This window comes from Lycium barbarum, chromosome 7 (assembly GCF_019175385.1).
Source record: "Lycium barbarum isolate Lr01 chromosome 7, ASM1917538v2, whole genome shotgun sequence".
NCBI classification, from domain to species: Eukaryota; Viridiplantae; Streptophyta; class Magnoliopsida; order Solanales; family Solanaceae; genus Lycium; species Lycium barbarum.
The window spans coordinates 16,287,259-16,306,892 of record NC_083343.1 but is presented as its reverse complement, the minus strand read 5'-3'; the positions used below and the strand labels follow the sequence as shown (position 1 = coordinate 16,306,892).

The following is a 19,634-nucleotide window of genomic DNA, read 5'->3' as shown; positions in this document are numbered from 1 at the left end:
AGATTTTGACTTTTTGTACTGTTGATTTTCAGAGGAATTAGTCACTCATGTTCTTGCTTTTCAGCCACACACTATTTTTCTTCCTTTTCCATATGCTTCTAGCTACTCTTTTTTCCTTTCAATTTCTACTGATGTTTTCCCCAACTCTCCACCAAACTAAAAAAAAAGAAACGTCTCGCGCTTAAATAAATCTATCTCAGGCACAAGCCACTATTTTCTTCTTATATCACCACAGCCAATCTGTTTTCTTTTGTTTTGCTTTTGGTAACATGATTGGTTGCATTTACAAAAGCTTGATTTTTTTTCCTTATTTATGAAATCATCTATATATATTTTATTTGTTGAACACCTATGTTATAATTTGATAATCGCCTATCTTTATCTTTTTAGTGAACGGACGATTGTAAGGCTTTCTTATTTATTCTCTATTGTTCCTCTTCATTGTTGCAGTCTATAGGAAGTTAAAATGATGAATTTGACAAAGGCAGGAAAGAGCCCTAGAGCTGGATTGTGTCTCCAAGATTCAATGAAATAGCCAGCACTAATTATGAAGTTGTCCGCGACACAGAAACTGAAGAACTTGAAGAAGAGATACCAGCGACGAACAATAATAACGAGGACGACAAAATTGAGGCCATTGATATATCGACTCAAGAAAGAGTTGGAGAAGTTGTTTGAAAACTAACATTATTAATGTTTTTGAACTGTTTAACGATCGCCTATGTTATATTTTGATGATCGCTTCTGTTATATTTGACGACCCCTCAAATTTAATTTGAAAATCACCTTTCTATACTCAGCAATTTCTTATGGATACTATACTCTCTCCCAAAAAGATTGTCCTCCTTTCCTTTTTAGCTATCCCAAAAAGGTTGTCTCCTTTTTATATTTAGAAACAATTTAACTTTATGAGATGTTTTACAGTCACACAAATATCTAAGACTTGTTTTAGACCACACATTTCAAAAGTTTTCATTTATTTCTTAAACTTTGTGTCAAGTTAAAAGAGGATAATCTTTTTGAAACTGAGGGAGTAGTAGGGATCACAGTACTTCGCGATTTTACAATGTTTGGGTGATTGAGCGATCACAATGACCTCCCTAGAACTAAATTAAAGATCTGTTCTTTGTACTTATACAAATTCTAGAAAACATAAGTTGAATTACTAAACCACGTACGTGTATAGTCTATTAACAGAACCCCAAACGCCAACCCTCCCTTGTTACCGTCTCTTATTTTTTCCTTCAATTGCGGTTTCGTGTTCTTTTATTTCCTTACTAAAACGACAGTTAAAGTGAGAGGGAAGGAGTAATTGCTTGTGTTGTCTGAACAAATACAACACTATTATGGATGCTTCTATTCGGCCAGCCATAACTCTTCTCTCTCTCTCTTCTCCTCCAACAATAAACAGTATACGCTTAATTGTCATTAACTCTTCTATATCTCTTCTCCTCCAACCCCATTGAGGTATCTTCCTCGTAGGGCAGTGCCTTTTTTTTTTCCCTTTTGAGAAGGAGAAAATGAGGTAGAGGATTATAAGGTGGGAAATTGAACTTTTACCAACAAGGCGAAAGTTTAGGTAGTCAACCAACTAGCAGTGCCGATGTGAAGCGGTGTAGGTTTTACGCTATACCGAGGCGAGTGCGATTTTAAGGCTATTGGTGTGGGTACGGAATAGTTGATTTTTTTTTTTTTTTTTTTTTAATTGAAGTGGTGTGGGGCAGGTTGTGGGTCTATGCGGGTTTAGACAAAACAAAAACTAAAAACATTAAGTTTTCGATACTGAACTTCCTTAGACGTGCAAAGGCATAAAAATTAGATCTAATCTAAATATATGACGCACAAAATTTTGGTTTGACCACCAATAAAGAAACAGGTGAAAACATGAACCAATTCTAATTTGAAATTTTGAAAAGTTGCTTAGGATGAATATAAATTTATAGGGATATTTCACGTTTAGGTGTAGATAAGAAAATTTACGACGCATAGCTATTGCTAAAATAATCAACATGTTAAACTAAAACTAGTGGGGCCAAAAATATGCAAATCTTTTTGGGTAGCTTAAGAAAAGTAAATGTTGGGGTGATATTTTAGTTGCAACTAATAAATTCGCTCATGCTTCGCACGGTCCTGACAAACCTCATTAAACTTTTAAATATATCATTTATATAATTATTCAAAACAATTAATCATTTAAAGATTCATTTTCAAATCCGAAAATAGATCTCAATTTTATTATATTTTATTATTAATACAAACTTTTTTTTTCATTAACTCTTCATTAATCAAGGACTTGGTTCCTAAGTATTATATCAATCAAAAAAGAAAAATAGTTTTCTTAAATTAGCATCGATCACTATTATTTTTATGTTGTAGTAGTAATTTTTGTATTGTATCTCTTTTCATAGTAGTAAAATTTTATATCAATACAAAAGAATGTATAAACATTAGTTTGCGGGTTATTTATTAGTTTTAGGAATGTTGTTTGCAGACAATTTTTAGGAATGTTGTTTAAATATTTGTCTTCAAGATTTATTTTACATAAATCATCTATTCAATAGTATTGGAACCTCTTCTCCAAAGTAACTCATACATCCAGCTTAAGTTATTTGTCACTACTAAAAAAATATAACTTTTATCACATATAAACATTAAATGGAAGTAACATAATTTGTATTGTTGATAAGTTAAAGCCATAAATTCACAAGATGAAAGGAGAAATTAAGAAGTAAAAAGAAAAATAAAACTTAGAGGGAAATAAGAGCAAATTAAATCACGTAGTTATAACCCTGAACCTTTCACTGAGAGTATAGACCTGAAACCAAAAACATAATTTCTATCATTTTTTTGCGCGGATTGCCCTTCTTTTGGGGTGGTCTTTAATTTTTGTCCCTAGATTGCTGGTCTTTAATTTTTGTTTTTCGCTTAAAAAGGTGGCCGAAAATAACCTGAGGTTCTGGGTTCAACCCTCGCTTAGTAAAAAAAAAAAAAATCCGCAAGGCAAGGCTTTTGCAAAAAGTCTGCCTTAGGGCTGTTCACGGTTTTGGTTAAAACCAAAACCAAACCGAATAAAAAAACCGACATTTGGTTTGATTTGATTTTAAATTTTAAAAACCGATAATATTTGGTCTGGTTATGGTTCTAATAAACAATAACCGAATAAATAACTGAACCAAGCCGATAAATTATATACATAAATTTTATAATTATTTATATGTATAATATTAGTTTTTCATAAATAATTATAAATATTTTATACCTTTTAATCATTAATTTGATTTTTGGTCTACTTATTTCACATGATTGCTTAAGGCCCATGTTTTTAAGAATATGTCCAAGCCGATGTCTTTAAGTCTTTTAACTCTTTAAGTGTTAAGTGTAAACCTACTAACAGAAGCTCACGTTAGAGTCTAATGTATTTAACTTAAATTTTTAGTCTTTCTTTGTCAGCCATTTGATTTTAGGTTGTTTCTTCTTCTTTTTTCGAATTTATACCTTTCTTTTTTCTTGTCTAAATAGATCCTAAACTTCTAATATTTTTCATATGAAAAGGACAGAGGTTGTAGATTTGAAGGTTCCTATAAAAGATACTTCAGTAACATCAACATTTGTTGCAACTCAAGCACACGGTAATGCCCTAATACTTCTTCCGTGGGTAATCCTCCTAAAAAGCAGAAAAGAACAACTCCTTGTAGTCGAGACCCTAGCCTTGGGGATAATGATAGAAAAACATCTAAAGCTTGAGATCATTACACAAAGTTTTTTTTAATAAAATGGGAGAATTGAGGGCAAAATGCAAGTATTGCCCCAAAGTTTGGGATCATTACACAAAGTTTTTTATTTCATATATTTTCATTTTAATTTTAGGTAGTCTTTATGTTTAATTAATATATATGTCTGTACAATAACTAAAAGCTCCTATGCCATACTTTATTTCTAGGTATGTGTATTAAGATGACAAAAATGGTGCGGCCACTACTAAGTTAGTTTTTAGCTTTATATGTAATAGTTTAGCAACTTTGGGTAACTTGAGTACTACACTATCACTGATAGTGAAAATGTTTCTATGATGTATGTTCCACCTTAAACTATAAATAAAAGTTATCGTTTAAACAAACAAAAAAAGACATGTCTTTTTCAACTTTTTAATGTTTTACTGATAAGTCTCATGGCTGCTAGTCATAAACCGAAAAATCGAACCAAACCGACAATAACCAAACCGGTAGTTATTATTTTATTTGGTTTGGTTATGGTTTTAGACATTTAAAAATTGATTAAATTGGTTTGGTTATGGTTTTAATCAGTAACCGACCCAAATCGAACCATGAACGCCCCTAGACTCTGCCTTATGCGGTAGGCTTTGTCTTAAGGCATAACTAAAAGTTTGCCGTCTCCGGCATAAGTTCTATGTAATTTCGCCCGAATAGGCATAGGTTCATAGAAATCTATGCCTTGCGATTTTTTTTTTATATTGACTCTGCTGGGTTTTGAACCCAGAATCTCGGGATATATTCGGCCACTTTTTAAAGCGAAGGGCAAAAATTAAATACCAGCGAATTGAGGGACAAACATTAAAGACCAGTCCGTTTGAAGGGAAATCGTGCAAATTGCCCATTTCTATTGTTGATAAGTTAAAGCCATAAATTTACAGAATAAATTAAGAAGTAAAAAAGGAAAATTAGAGGAAAATAGAAACAAATTAAAATCACGCAGTTATAAACTCAAATCTCTCACTTAGAGCATAGACCTGAAACCAAAAATATAAGAGATCAAAATCCCAAAAAGTTACAAAGTTACAATCTTTTAAGTACAAAATAAAGATATTTAAGAATAGAAACAATTGGAGTTTGTAATATTTGAGAGTTCTTCTCTACGTTGATAAAGATTAGAAAGTTGAAATAGTAAATAAGGAACAATAACGAATATAGCGTCAATATGAAAATATTGTCAAGCATAATTCAATACGAAATAAGTATTACTGCCCTTTTATAAAGTTAAGACTGTATATGATGCGGTAAATATCCGAATAAAAAATACCAAGCATGCTATTCATATTTACGTTGGATACAACACATCCATTCTGGATACCACTGTACACTAATCCCATGTTCTTATCCTCCTATTTCCTGGTTGCTTGTAACAATGTCTACTGTGAAATTGAAAGACCAAACATCTATAGATATGCATGGTTTTACCGTTTGAAATTCACAACGTATTCCGGCAAAATTATGTGAATGAATTGTTTGCATCAATTATAACCTTAATTGTTATTGTAACTGTTTCATTAGTTAATTTAGGAAAATTATTTAGGGCCGGTTTAATTGCCACAATTATCACAACCATTACATCTTTACATTTTTAAAAGAAGGAAACAAACATTTTTAATAGAAAAATAAGAGGAAAAGCTCAAAAAAGGAGAAAAAAAATAAACAAGAATGGTGGCCATAGATGTAGAAAAATATAGCAAAAGAAAAAGTAAATCGGTTAGATCTTCTGCTAGCCCAAGATCGTTACTAAGATCGGAAGATTCAACTAAAGAAGAGGAAGCTATGGAAAGGAAGAATGTTTACTTGAATTGGCTTGAATGGTATTGAATTGAGTTGCTTTGGGTTAACTAGGCTTGGTTACAAATGACTAATTTTACCCCTATTTATACTTGTGTAGGGATGATTCTAGACATATATAGTCCTAAATAAAAAACATCTAGACAATTCTATCATCTTCTACAAATATCTAAGACTCTAGAATATCTACACATTTCTTACAACAAATATCTAACAATAATCTAGAACTTCTAGACATATCTTTAAGTTAAATATCCAAGATACTGCAATAGGTCATTCTAGAACCTTTACTAAATATCTAGGATTTTTTGTACCTCAAAAAAATTAACTTTATTTCTTCACACTCCCCCTTAAAGTGATTTTTTAGAAGCTACCCTAAGTTTGTTGCAGAAGAACTCAACCGAAGCTTTGGAATGTGCCTTGGTGAAGATCTCAACAATATTTTCCCGGTTCTTCTTCCTTCTTCAAATGATGGAGACTTTCCACCATTAATTGGGCCTGCAAAGAAACATGAATACGTATTGACAAAATTGTCATCTCTATAGCGTGCTGCCTTGACAATATTTCTTTGTGGCCTTTGTGAACTATGTGAATCATCTCCTTGCTGAGTTTCCGGACTCGCCCTTTCTTTTAGCTCCTCGACGACTGCACTATCTGGAGAAACACCTGTGATGGTAAGTTTGAAACTCCAGGATTCAAGATTTAGAACTCGCTCCTTCCAATGCAGCTCCTTAATACAATGAGACTTCATTAAATGTGATATCCCGAGAAATGACGAAGCGATGAGTTTTCTGGTCCATGCACTTCCAACCCTTTTTCCTTTCGCCATATCCAACAAAGATGCATTTCGTTGCCTTGGCATCCAACTGAGAATCCGGGATATGAACATAACATATAGAGCCAAAAACTCTTAGATGCTTAACACTTGGCTTCTCTCCAAACATCAATTCATAGGGTGATTTCATGTTGTTCGGAGAAAGTGGCATCCTGTTAATCACATATGTTGAACATTTCATACCTTCAGCCCATAAGGCTTTAGGTAAACTTTTAGCATGAAACCAACTCTTCCATGTTTCTATTAGGTATCGAATCTTCTTTCAGCCACTCCATTTTGTTGTGGCGTCTCAACACAGATGAGTTCTTTTTTAATGTCATGATGACGGCACAAAGAGAGAAATTCTTTAGAAGTGAACTCACCTCCATTATCCGTTCGCAACCGCCTTATCCTCGAACCAAGCTCACCTTCAACTGTTTCCTTGAATTCCATAAACTTATTGAAGACTTCTGACTCGTGCTTCACAAAATGAACCCACGTGAATCTATTAAAATCGTCAATGAAAATTAGCATATAAGAGTAGCCGGAGAACAAAGGATTTCTTGTTCACCCCATCAAATCACTGTGTACTAGTTCTAGAGGAGCACAACACCTTGATAAGGATCTATCAAACGGAAGTCGATGTGACTTTCCGTATTGACATCCTTCACAAACATATCCTCCACCAAAATTGTTTAAATTAGGCAATCCTTTTACTAGACTCAGTTTCACCATGGCTTACAATTTATCCATCCTAAGATGTCCAAGTCTAGCATGCCATAGCTGTGTATAATCGTTACTACTCATTTTCTCAACATATTAATCAACAGCTGATAAATCATATAAATCATTAACTCTCTTACCGGTATGAATGATATTTGCCTTGAGTTCCTTGATATTTCAGAGGATCTTCACGTCATGTGGGCCGAATAGTAGATAACTTCCAACATCTACTGCATTTGTTTCACGACCCAATTTCACTACGTCATGCGAGCACCTACCTCTCCCGACCTCGGTAGGCGAACCCTTAGCTCAACACTCACAAATAATAGAAAATAGTGGAAGAAGTAAAATAGCGAAAGTCTCACAAGTATAATATAAATAAGAAAATGCGTAATTAAGGAAAATATACCCCAGAGTCTGGTCTAATCCAAACAAGAGTATCTAACTAGAGTCTACAAGTCTGGAATAACATTAATACATCAAGTCCGAATATGTCTCGGAATAGAAAATAAGACATAAATAAGAAAGAATCTTTAAGATAGTGGACGTCTTGTGCTCACCCTGTAGACTCTAAGCAACTCTTGGACCGACTAACAGCCACGAGAAACAGAGGCCGAACTTACCTGGAATTCTGCATTCATAAAAGAATGCAACAAGTGAAGGTCAGTACAAAACCACAGTACTGGTAGGTATCATAGGCCGACTAAGTTTAGCTAACATAATCCAGACAATAAAGCAAGATAAACAGGTAAATCAACAAGTATAAGTCAAAAATAAGTCAGAAACCGAGTACACGTCATCACCTAGGTTATAGAATTTAATCTCAAGTATGCCAAGTCTCAATATATCCGATCCGAATCCAAATAACATAAGTGTATCATCAAATCATCATAATCAAGCCATATATGCAATGCAATGTAATAATGTATGAAATGTGAATCCAATAAAATGCTCTGTACACATGTACTCTGGACGGAATTAACGACGTCTCGGTAGCATAACCCATGGGGGACCCACGGAGTCCATGTACCTCACGGTCTGGCAACAACCTGGATACTACTACCTCACACTCCCGGCACAAACCTCGGGAGTCGCTACCACACAACTACTCTTCCGGGACAACCATCGAATATCGGTCCTCACGTCACTCTCATCCAACTGAGCCCAGCTCATCATAATGTTTTCTCAAGTGTCATCAATATATCAACAGTATATCATGAAGGATGAGAAAGCGTGCAATGTATGAGTTCAATGTCAATAATCAGATCAATATCACAAGTACCAAGCAAGGGTACACAAACAATATCATGAAAAGGCTACCTATGCCATATAGAATACTATCCTCGTATCAAACATCAACATGTAAGATGCTACAATATCATGAAAAGGCTACACAAGCCATATATAACACTATCCGCGTATCAACATCAACAAGTAAGATGCCACAATATCATGAACAAGGTATGTCAACAATCTCCAATATGTACTATCACCACGTGGCATCAAGCCAACAACAATAGAACAAACCAAGTTGCAACACAACAGGGCCCAACCTAAGACAATATCCAACCCAACTTCATACTCGAAGGTTTACATGCTTTCTTCGACAATATCGTCTAAATATATGCTTTGCTAAACGAAATCTCACCATAGAGTAAACCGTAACCTACCTGGAAAGCTGAACAACAATAACACCACCAATCATTCCTTAGCCTTTCCTTTCCTTTTAGCCTCGAGATCAAGGAAGTCTAAGTATATTCGAATCATGGAATTAGAATCAAGGAGAACATCAAAACAAACAATACTTCTATCAAAACCCAAATCCCCAACCTATGAAATAGGGTTTATGAACGAGAAAGGTGAAATTAGGGATCTAAAGGTCCCAACATGAAACTAAACCTCTACTTGATCAATTCCCATCATTAGCAAGCTAGAATAATCAACAATTCACTCTATTTCGGATTCTAGGCAAAACCCCAAAATTTGGGTATAAACCCTAACCTTAAATTCACCAATTAAGCCTTGGAAAAGGAAGATTCAAGTTACAATAGCTAATACCCATCAATATCATGCTATGCCATGCTAATTCCACCAAATAGACAAGGTTTTATCATCATAAGATCATTAGAGAAAAAACCCACAAAACCCCCTTTTTTGCTCTTACTATTTAAGAGAAATCAAGGCATGGATTATTGATCAGGAAAAGTTAATGAATGATTTAGAGACAAGAATGTTCCTTTAGAGAAGAAATCAGTGAAAACCCTCCTAAAATCGCCTCCTTAAGTCTCAAGAACGAGTATAGGAAATGACTTAATGCCTAAGGGTTTTAACACATTAAAAGGCCTTTAGCTCAACTAATACCGCTTCTGCGGCATCAAGACCGCTGCAGCGGTCCCGCCTCGGTGGCCAATCAGACCACCACGACGGTCCACTTACAATGCCCTTAGCCGCTTCAGCGGCCAGCAACCGCTATAGCGGTGCCGCTGATGCGGTACTAGTGTCGCTATAGCGGGCACCAGAACCAGATTCCTCAAAATATCACAATCTCAATCCCGGAATCCCGCCTAATACCCGAGGCCATCTGCTCACAAACCACCAACACAGACATATATAAAAGCATGCTACGAACGCACTCGTGGCCTCGGAATTCCTGACGGATGTCTCGTTGACCGAGTCAACCCCCGATACCTCAATTCCAATTTCCCAACCCAAGTCCCAAAATGTACCCGAGTGCATTGGGAACCGAATCAGATATGCACACTAGTTCTAAATGACCATCCAGACCTCTCAGAATCGACGGATTCTCGGAAAAGGTCCGTTAACCCAAAAGTTAACTTTAAGTTAACCATCTTTTGCTTTTAACCTAAATTCCCCTAAAATTTATCCAAATCAACTCCGCAGACCTCTGGAAGAGTGCCCACGGTCCCCACCGGTCAAATATGAGCTAATAAAGCTCATAAAAGGGTCAAAAAGGGCCGGAAATGCAATAATGACCAAACGGATCATTACATCAGATACCATTTAAACAATTAATCGTGCTCGAGCGACAAGAAAGAGAACGGGAAGGATACCTGTGCCTGCAACAGCTGGAGATATCTCAACATATAACGGGCTTCTCCTACTAGAAAAGATTCTGATCAAACCAAAACTGAATACCAATGAATGATATAGGTATCGTCAGAATGGCACTCCTTCAACATAGAAACAAGGAAAATCGAATGAACTCCCGACAGGCCTGGTGAAAAAAAAAACTAACTCCTAGAACACATGATCAAACAACGAATAGTCTAAAACAGGCCACTACACCTCGGGCTCACCTGCCCTCCTTCCCACACCGCATGACACTCTACATGGGTGTAACCTTCGAAAAAACCTGCTCGCTCACTTTAACAGTCACTACTCTCTAAACTTAGTTCCAACTTCAACTCTTATATCCCCGTATTCGAATCTCCTTCATAATTGATCCTTGAATAAACAAATTTCTCTACTCAAATTCTCTAAAATATGGCCACAAACCGTAGCCCATTCTGAACCGATAAAATACTCTGATTCCGCTAACCTTTCTTTCGCACTTACTAAAGTCATCTCTCCTACCGCGATTCCTTAGAAACACAGGAGCACACATACCAAAACTCTGAGACCATAACTTACTCTCGCCAGAAGGAATGCTTGATTCATCTGAGATGCTTACATAATTCCATCACAACTGGTCTTACAGACAGCCAACTTGCCCAACTGATCACTTTAAAGACCTCTCGCACAACAGTTCCTCCTCAAATTTGTACTAAGCTCATTGTATACCATTATTCTGTCCAAGTAACTGTTCTAAGAAAGTATCATCAAATCCGTTAGAAAACCTTGACAAAGCTCGGTAAATCTGTCATACCTCAAATATGAGTTGAAACGCTTCGAATACTTAGATATCTTCCTAGAAGCATAATCATAGACCTTTAAGCTTAACTCACACAACGCTGACCCTGAATGAATGCACAACTCCCGAATATCACCAATAGTCATTAGAACTGACTTCGAATTTCAAAACCAATCACAGTCCTATAGCACCTCTGTGGTGGTCAATTCTACGAAAGTATCCAATCTTACACTGCTGCTCTAAATGTCAAGCAATCACCCCCAAGTCTTTAATAACCAAAAGTGCTTACCCAAACTGTCCAGTTAATACTACTTGCAACATAAAATATTACCACAGGTAGGGTCTCACCTTGAAAATATAGTTCTAGTTCTCACATGATAGGGATTCCACAATCTTCTCTCTTAAAGCATGCTAACTCATCCACTGTAGAAGGTCACGAAGCTTATCTGATGGTGTACCACCAAGCCATTTTTTATAAACCTCAACTAGTCGGTTCACTAAAATATGCTTCTCACTAGTCGTGTATCACGAACCTCACGTAACTATGTCATATCACATAGTCCATTCCTGTAGATTTCCTTCTTAAGCTCACGAAACAATCACATCTCAACTGGAATATGCAAGGGAACGACATCACAATCCATACTGGCCCAAGAAATCCCTAGGATTTACCTTTTTCTTGTTTATTCACACTCAACTATACCTTTCTCGACTCGTCAATTTCCCAATTTCTAATCACTTCACAACTATCGATATCATAATCAATCCTCGAATCCACTCCATCGAATACCACATAATCGTAAGCCTTGCAGCTAGCCGAATTAATCCTGGAGATAGGATCGTACCACACACTCTGTACATTAACGTTTCCTTAACACTTACCACTCTGAACATAACGCTCTCTAAATCCGATGTATCACACAACAGTATTACTAATATACTCATGCATCTTACTGAAGCGTCCTTGCCCGAATTGCCCTACTCAATTTCGGAAAGGTACACCTACTTAACTCAGTTGAACCGTCATCGATTTACCATGTCAAAATCCATGTTCACTAATCCTTTACTCAAATTCTTAACGTTGCTAGTCCTCGAAGAATCACCTCTTGCCTCAATTATCAGATATGAATACCTCTAATCACTTCTTACCTCAATATCCACGAATACAAGGTTCCCAACCTTAGCCCGTCACTGACCTCTATTAGTCTATGACATAACTGAACATAGCAACAATCCATAAACTCTCAAGCCTGCTCTACGTTGTACAATCGCAACCAAGCTCTCACATCACTAATTCTTGTTTCCACGATTTCCTTTCTGCCCTTAATCTCGAGGACACTAACCAACCTCATCGACCAACCTTTTTTTGAACGTCATGATATAATGGCCCCATAATCCAAAAACGACTCACGTACCCATGTTACCTCACCTCAAGTCTCACGAACCTTAATCTCTTGAACCCGATAGCAAGATGTCTCATTGTAATCCTTCAGTTCCCGTATTTCATTTCAAATCACTCTATCATTATCAACCAACAAACACTCAAATCCACTCGATCCTCTAAACCAATCATCCCTCTGAACCGAATGAACCACAAACAATATCAATACTCCTCCTCAAATCTAAGTGTAGCAACCAGTAACTTCACAAGTCATTAACTCATTGCATACGCCCCATAATTGATGTCATTTTCATCAGTCGATTATTAACTCCTCAGAAGTCTACAACCCAGTCAATTTACCGATCAACGATGTGCTTATGGCATTTACTTAATAACCAAGTAGTCCTTTAACATAAACGAGCTTATATCAGGAATACCTTTTAGCACCAGTCGCAATCGTATCTTGACAACCATGTCAGATACCAATTTTTCCCTTCCCAATCTCATGAAAAGTACTCATGTCTAAGATGTTCTATGAAGTCTCAGTTCACTACACGCTTTCCACAACAGTCTTCCTTCATGTCCTTATTGTCAACTTCTTTTCTTTATTACACGCGGTCACAATACGTTTGCCCATTTGAATGGTCATTACCGAACTTACACTTGTTCTCATATACTGAAGTCTAATACTATACCGCTGCTAAATCGTCGACCCGCCATTGGTACACTAGTGTCACCACACCACCATTAAGCCTTGAAGAAGCTTAAGTCAAACTAATCATATTATCGAGCAACCCACTATTGAAACATGGAGACCCTGAAACCCTCTGAACTATGTTTCCCCTTTCTCACAAACTCTCATAATAACCTAGTCTAATCGCGACTCCACATAATCGAATCCTCAGGCCATAACTAAAGACTGAACTTAATCACGTTCCCGAATTAGAATAACATATCTCGCACCCAAACCACAACACGCCATAGATCAACCATTCGCATAAAAATTTAAGGACGAGTGTCCACCCTCGCGGGTGATTAAGATAAGAAAGTTCAGATACCAATTAGAATCGACTAGATACCAATTTGAATGAAGTCGCACGAGAGAATGAAAGAAATGGGAAGTTTCCTAATGTCCGAGAGCCTCTTGTAGATAAGTACGGAGCTCATCGTACCGATCCACGAGACTTTACTAGACATGCTCTTGTATTATAGACCGGGTAACCTAGGGCTTTGATACCAACTTGTCACGACCCAATTTTACTATGTCGTGCGGGCACCTACCTTTCCCTACCTCAGTAGGCGAACCCTTAACTCAACATTCACAAATAATAGAAAATAGCAGAAGAAGTAAAATAGCAAAAGTCTCACAATTATAATATAAATAAAAAAATGCGAAAATAAGGAAAATACACTCCTGAGTCTGGTCTAATCCATACAAGAGCATCTAACTAGAGTCTACGAGTCTGGAATATCAATAATACATCAAGTCCGAATATGTCTCGGAATAGAAAATAAGACATAAATAAGGAAGAATCTTCAAGGCGACGGACGTCTCGTGCTCACCCTACAGACTCTAAGTAACCCTCGGAGCGACTAACTGCCACGAGAAACAGAGGTCAAACTCACTTGGAATTCTGCATTCATAAAAGAATGCAGCAAGTGCATGTCAGTACAAAACCATAGTACTGGTAGGTATCGTAGGCCGACTAAGTTTAGCTAACATAATCCAGACAATAAAGCAAGATCAACAGGTAAATCAACAAGTATGAGTTAAACATAAGCCAGAAACCGAGTAAACATCATCACCTAGGTTATAGCATTTAAACCTAAGTGTGCCAAGTCTCAATATATCCAATCCGAATCCAAATAACACAAGTATATCATCAGATCATCACAATCAAGCCATCTATGCAATGTAATGCAATAATGTATAAAATGTGATTGCAGTGCAATGTTGTGTACACATGTACTCCGGACGGAAGTATCAACATCTCGGTAGGACAACCCATGAAGGACCCGCGGAGTCCATATACCTCACGATCCGGCAACAACCTAGATACCGCTACCTCACGCTCCCAGCACAAACCTCGGGATTCGCTACCACACAACCATGATTCCGGGACAACCATCGGAGATCGGTCCTCACGTCACTCTCATCCAACTGAGCCCAACTCATCACAGTGTTTCCTCAAGTGTCATCAACATATCAACAGTATATCATAAAGGATGAGAATGTGTGCAATGTATGAGTTCAATGTCAATAATCAGATCAATATCACAAGTACCAAGCAAGGGTACACCAATAATATCATGAAAAGGTTACCTAAGCCATATAGAATACTATCTTCCTATCAAACTTCAACAAGTAAGTTGCTATAATATCATGAAAAGGATACACAAGCCACATAAAACACTATCCGCGTACAAGTAAGATGCCACAATATCATGAACAAGGTGTGTCAATAGTCTCCAATATCTACTATCACCACGTGGCGTCAAGCCAAAAACAATAGAACAAACCAAGTCGCAACATAACAGAGTGCCTAGCCCCAATCACACAACAAGGCCCAATATAAGACAATATCCAACCTAACCTCATACCCGAAGGTTTACATGCTTTCTCGAACAATATCGTCTAAATATATGCTTCGCTAAACGAAGTCTCACCATAGGGTAAACCGTAACCTACGTTGAAGGACGAACAACAATAACACCAACAATCACTCCTTAACCTTTCCTTTCCTTTGAGCCTTGAGATTAAAAAAGTCTAAGCAGATTCAAATTATGGAATTAGAATCAAGGAGAACATCAAAACAAACCCTACTTCTATCAAGACCTAAATCCCCAACCTATGAAATAAGATTTATGAACGAGAAGGGTGAAATTAGAGATCTAAAGGTCCCAACATGAAATTAAACCTATAGTTGATCAATTCTCATCATTAGCAAGCTAGAATAATCAACAATTCACTCTATTTGGGATTCTAGGCAAAACCCCAAATTTGGGTATAAACCCTAACCTTAAATTCACCAATTAAGCCTTGGAAAAGGAAGATTCAAGTTACAATAGCTAATAGCCATCAATATCATGCTATCCCATGCTAATTCCACCAAATAGATAGGGTTTTATCATCATAAGATCATTAGAGAAGAAACCCACAAAATGCCCTTTTTTGCTCTTACTATTTAAGAGCAATCTAGGCATGGATTACTGATTAGGAAAACCTAATGAATGATTTAGACACAAGATTGTTACCTTAGAGAAGAAATCAGTGAAAACCCTCCCAAAATCGCCTCCTTAAGCCTCAAGAATGAGTATAGGAAATGACTTAATGTCTAAGGGTTTTAATACATTAAAAGGCCTCTGACTCAGCTAATACCGCTTCTGCAGCCTCAGCGGCCAATCAGACAGCCACGAAGGCCAGCTCACAATGCCCTTAGCCGCTTCAGTGGCCAGGCAACTGCTCTAGCAGTGCCATTGATGCGGTACTGGTACCGCTATAGCGGGCACCAAAACCAGTTTCCTTAAAATATCACAATCTCAATCTCGAAATCTCGACTAATACCCGAGGCTATCTACTCACAAACCACCAACACAAACACATATAAAAACACACTATGAACAAACTGGTGGCCTCGAAATTCCCAACGGAGGTTTCATTGACCGAGTCAACCCCCGATACCTCAATCTCAATTTTCCAACCCAAGTCACAAAATGCATCCGAGTGCATTGGGAACAGAACCAGATATGCACACAAGTTCTAAATGACCATCCGGACCTCTTGGAATTAACAGATTACTTAAAAAGGTCTGTTTACTTAAAAGTCAACTTTGAGTCAACATTTTTCGCTTTATTCCCCCAAAACTTATCCAAATCAACTCCAAGACCTCGAGAAGCATGCCAACGGTCCCCACGCGTCAAATATGAGCTAATAAAGCTTGAAAAAGGGTCAGAAACGCAATAACAACCAAACAGATCGTTATAATTTGCAACTGATTTTTTTTTCCATATTTGGAACATGAAAGACACTGTTGAGAGTGATAGGGTTTTCTTGCTTCTCGTTGATGACAACAGTGCCTTCCTTCTCCATAATATGGACTGAATTATTAGCTGTCACAATGACATCATCTCCATTATATTTGTGAAAGTTGGAGAATTTAGATTCATCTCCTGTGAGATAGTGTCCACATCCTAAATCCATGATCTAATCTCTTTCAAAATTAAGGGAAGCCAAGGCATCTATTGCTCGAGTCTCAGCTATGAAGCACCTTCTTCTTCTTCTTCTTCTTCTTCTTCTTCTTCTTCTTCTGGAGCTTTCTCGGTTTGAGGCATGTTGCTTTTCTTGGCTCGACAAAATCTTTTTATGTGTCCTACTTCACCACATCGGTAACATTTAATATTCTTCTTACCATAGTGATTAGAAGACTCCTCCTTCTGTCTTGACGAGCTTGAACCCTCATAGAATTGAGTTAGTGTCAACATTTAATAGTCTTCGTACCATAATGATCAGAAGACTCTTCCTTCTGTCTTGACGAGCTTGAACCCTCATGGAATTGAAAATGTGCCATCTCTCTTGAGCCACTTCGCTTTTGTCTTCCTTTAAAATTCCTCTTGTTAGCTACAAGAGCATTTCCTTCCCCTTCTTTTATAGACACACTAGCCATCTGTTTGGCTAGTAGCTCCTGTGATGATAAAAGATTCTCAAACTCCTCCAAGGATGGTTGTTGAGCCCATCCTTGAATTGATGTAACAAAAGGAATATATTTTGACTTCAAACCATGAATGATAATTCTTCTCATTCGTGCTTGTAACACCCCGTACCTCTAACCTAAGCTTTAACCGTGATCCTAGACTTATAAATCAGATAAAGAATGTGGGAATTGAAATTTCCCTGTTCCGTTGTAGGATGGGCGTTTACGCCCATGAACAGTGATCGTATTTCACTATACGGGCCATAAATCAAATCGTAAACTGAAACCAAGGATTTCTGAGCATTCTGGAATTTGGCAATTTGATGTCAAATGGTTAAATACGGACCGTATTTCAAAATACGGCCCGTATTTCAAACCCTATTTGGAATTTGGGAAAACTTCCTTCATGAAAGTTGTAGATCTTTGAATTACCTATCCCACGGTATATTATGGCAGTCAAACGGACATCTGTGCAAAGAGTTATGGCCATTTTACTGAAGCAAGGCAGTGCTGTCCTTATTTCAAAATACGGCCCGTATTTCAAAATACGGCCCGTATTTTGATATACGGCCAGTATTTAACTGGGCCGAAAAATTAATATTTCCAGAACAATATATATTCGTCCAAATCAGTTCAAATCATTATTTTTCATTCCTTCAAGCCCTAGAACGACTTCCTACCCTCTTCCATCATCAAGAACACCAAGGTAAGCCTACTCTAATTATTCCAACTCAATTCTAATACCTATCCTTGTAATCTAAACAAGAAATTATCATTCTGAAACTAGGGTTTTCTTGAAAACCCATCTCAAGGTTCAAGAATTCAAGATTTTGGAAATCTTCTTCAAAGCTCAAGTCTTTAATTTAAGTTTTGGAGCGACTAAGGTATGTAGAGTTACTATCTACGTGTGGGAACATCATTGTTCTTCCCCACGCCTCATAATCCATAATATTTCTGATTCTCTACTAAAACTAGGATTTCTATACCATGCTCATGATAACCCTAGGTCCATGTCCACGATTATATTATGTATGAATTGCTATTATTCTATCATTGTGTTCTTAATAAGTCCATAAGATTATTGAGAATCAGTCCCTAATCCATGAAAACACATATCTTGTATTCCATGGGTTCTTGCATGCATGTTTTTAACTAAGAATGATTATTTCATGAATATCCTACATGTCTACAAGTTTTCATGCAACTATATTATATAATTACTTTCATGCTATGGTACAAGATACATACATACTAAATACAAGTTATTTCACGAAACCATATTTACAAGTTATTTCATGAAACCATGTTTACAAGTTATTTCGTGAAATCATGATTACAAGACAAGTATAAGTTAATTCACGAAAACCATGGGCTTCATAGCCAATTATATTATGTTCATGTTTTTGGGAGTTGCACGAATTACTGAGAAGGCTCAGATAGCCTGAAACTATGTAGCCACCATAGGACAAAGATCGCTCCGCCCAGATAGGACGATGCCTTAATTTTACACTGAATGGATCCATCATGCATGATACCATCTTATACCCTGGCAAGGTATGAGGGCTCTGCTGGCATGTGATATGACATGTCGATTTATGAAATCCTCTCCCTACTTATCATGTTTTACTTATATATATATATGTACCCATGCTCATGCTCATGCTCATGTTCATGTCCAGGTTTTCAGTTTCAGTTCTTATCATATTATTCTATGTCCTATGTTATTTCTTTCAGTTGCTTTACATACCAGTACATTCAATGTGCTGACGTCCCCTTTTTATTGCCCGGGGGCCTGCATTTCACGATGCAGGTACTGATATACAGGACGACACATCTGCTCAGTAGGACAACATTCGTATCAGCTTATTGGTGAGCCCCATCTCATTCGGTGTTTAGTCAACTTTTTTTTTTATGATTAGTTTTGCATCTAAGGTATGCTGGGGGATGTGTCCCAGTAAGTATGTTTTCCAGTCAGACTCATGATAGAGGTTTCATACACTAGACAAGTCAGTTATGTTATGTCACACATTCGGAGTCGTATAGCCATTTTGGCTCATTCATGTTATTTTTGCACTCATGTTTAAACAAGTATTTTTATTAAGTATTATGACTTACTACGTTTTATAAAGGCTCATCATGCATTCACATTATATTCCGCTCATGTTATGCCTCATGATGATTCAGCAAGCCATGTGGTTCGCTCGGTCACATGCAGCAAGGCACCGAGTGCCGTGTTTCGCCCAGGCCATGGTTCGGGGAGTGACAAAGCTTGGTATCAGAGCCAGGTTCAAGTGTCTTAGGGAGTCTATGAAACCGTGTCCAGTAGGGTCACTTTTATATGTGTGTGCACGCCAAACATATAAACTGTTGACCACCAAGACATTTAAGATTGTCTCAGTTCTTTCAACTCTAGATCGTGCAATAGAGCTGTGTTCTCAGAAATCACTCGGACTCGTGTGTTGTTTCCCGTTCTACCGAATACGCCTCATCTCAATGGATAAGGAAGATGTAAATCTAATCATTTTCGATGTGTTGCTTTCAGATAGAGTTATCAGGAGTTATTCTGACTCGTGTGCATTGCATTCTTTCA

The 19,634-nt window shown here is 37.2% G+C and overlaps 1 protein-coding gene across 1 annotated transcript; it reads right to left on the bottom strand.

Moving 5' to 3' along the window:
• Positions 1-5,934: 5,934 nt before the first annotated feature.
• Positions 5,935-16,835, bottom strand: LOC132601330 (acidic leucine-rich nuclear phosphoprotein 32-related protein-like). Its single transcript, XM_060314429.1, has 5 exons — positions 16,622-16,835; positions 16,381-16,523; positions 7,725-7,732; positions 6,762-6,883; positions 5,935-6,230 (listed from the first exon to the last, which is right to left on the bottom strand). Exons 1-5 carry the CDS (start codon positions 16,833-16,835, stop codon positions 5,935-5,937), a joined length of 783 nt encoding a protein of 260 aa, XP_060170412.1.
• Positions 16,836-19,634: the final 2,799 nt, after the last annotated feature.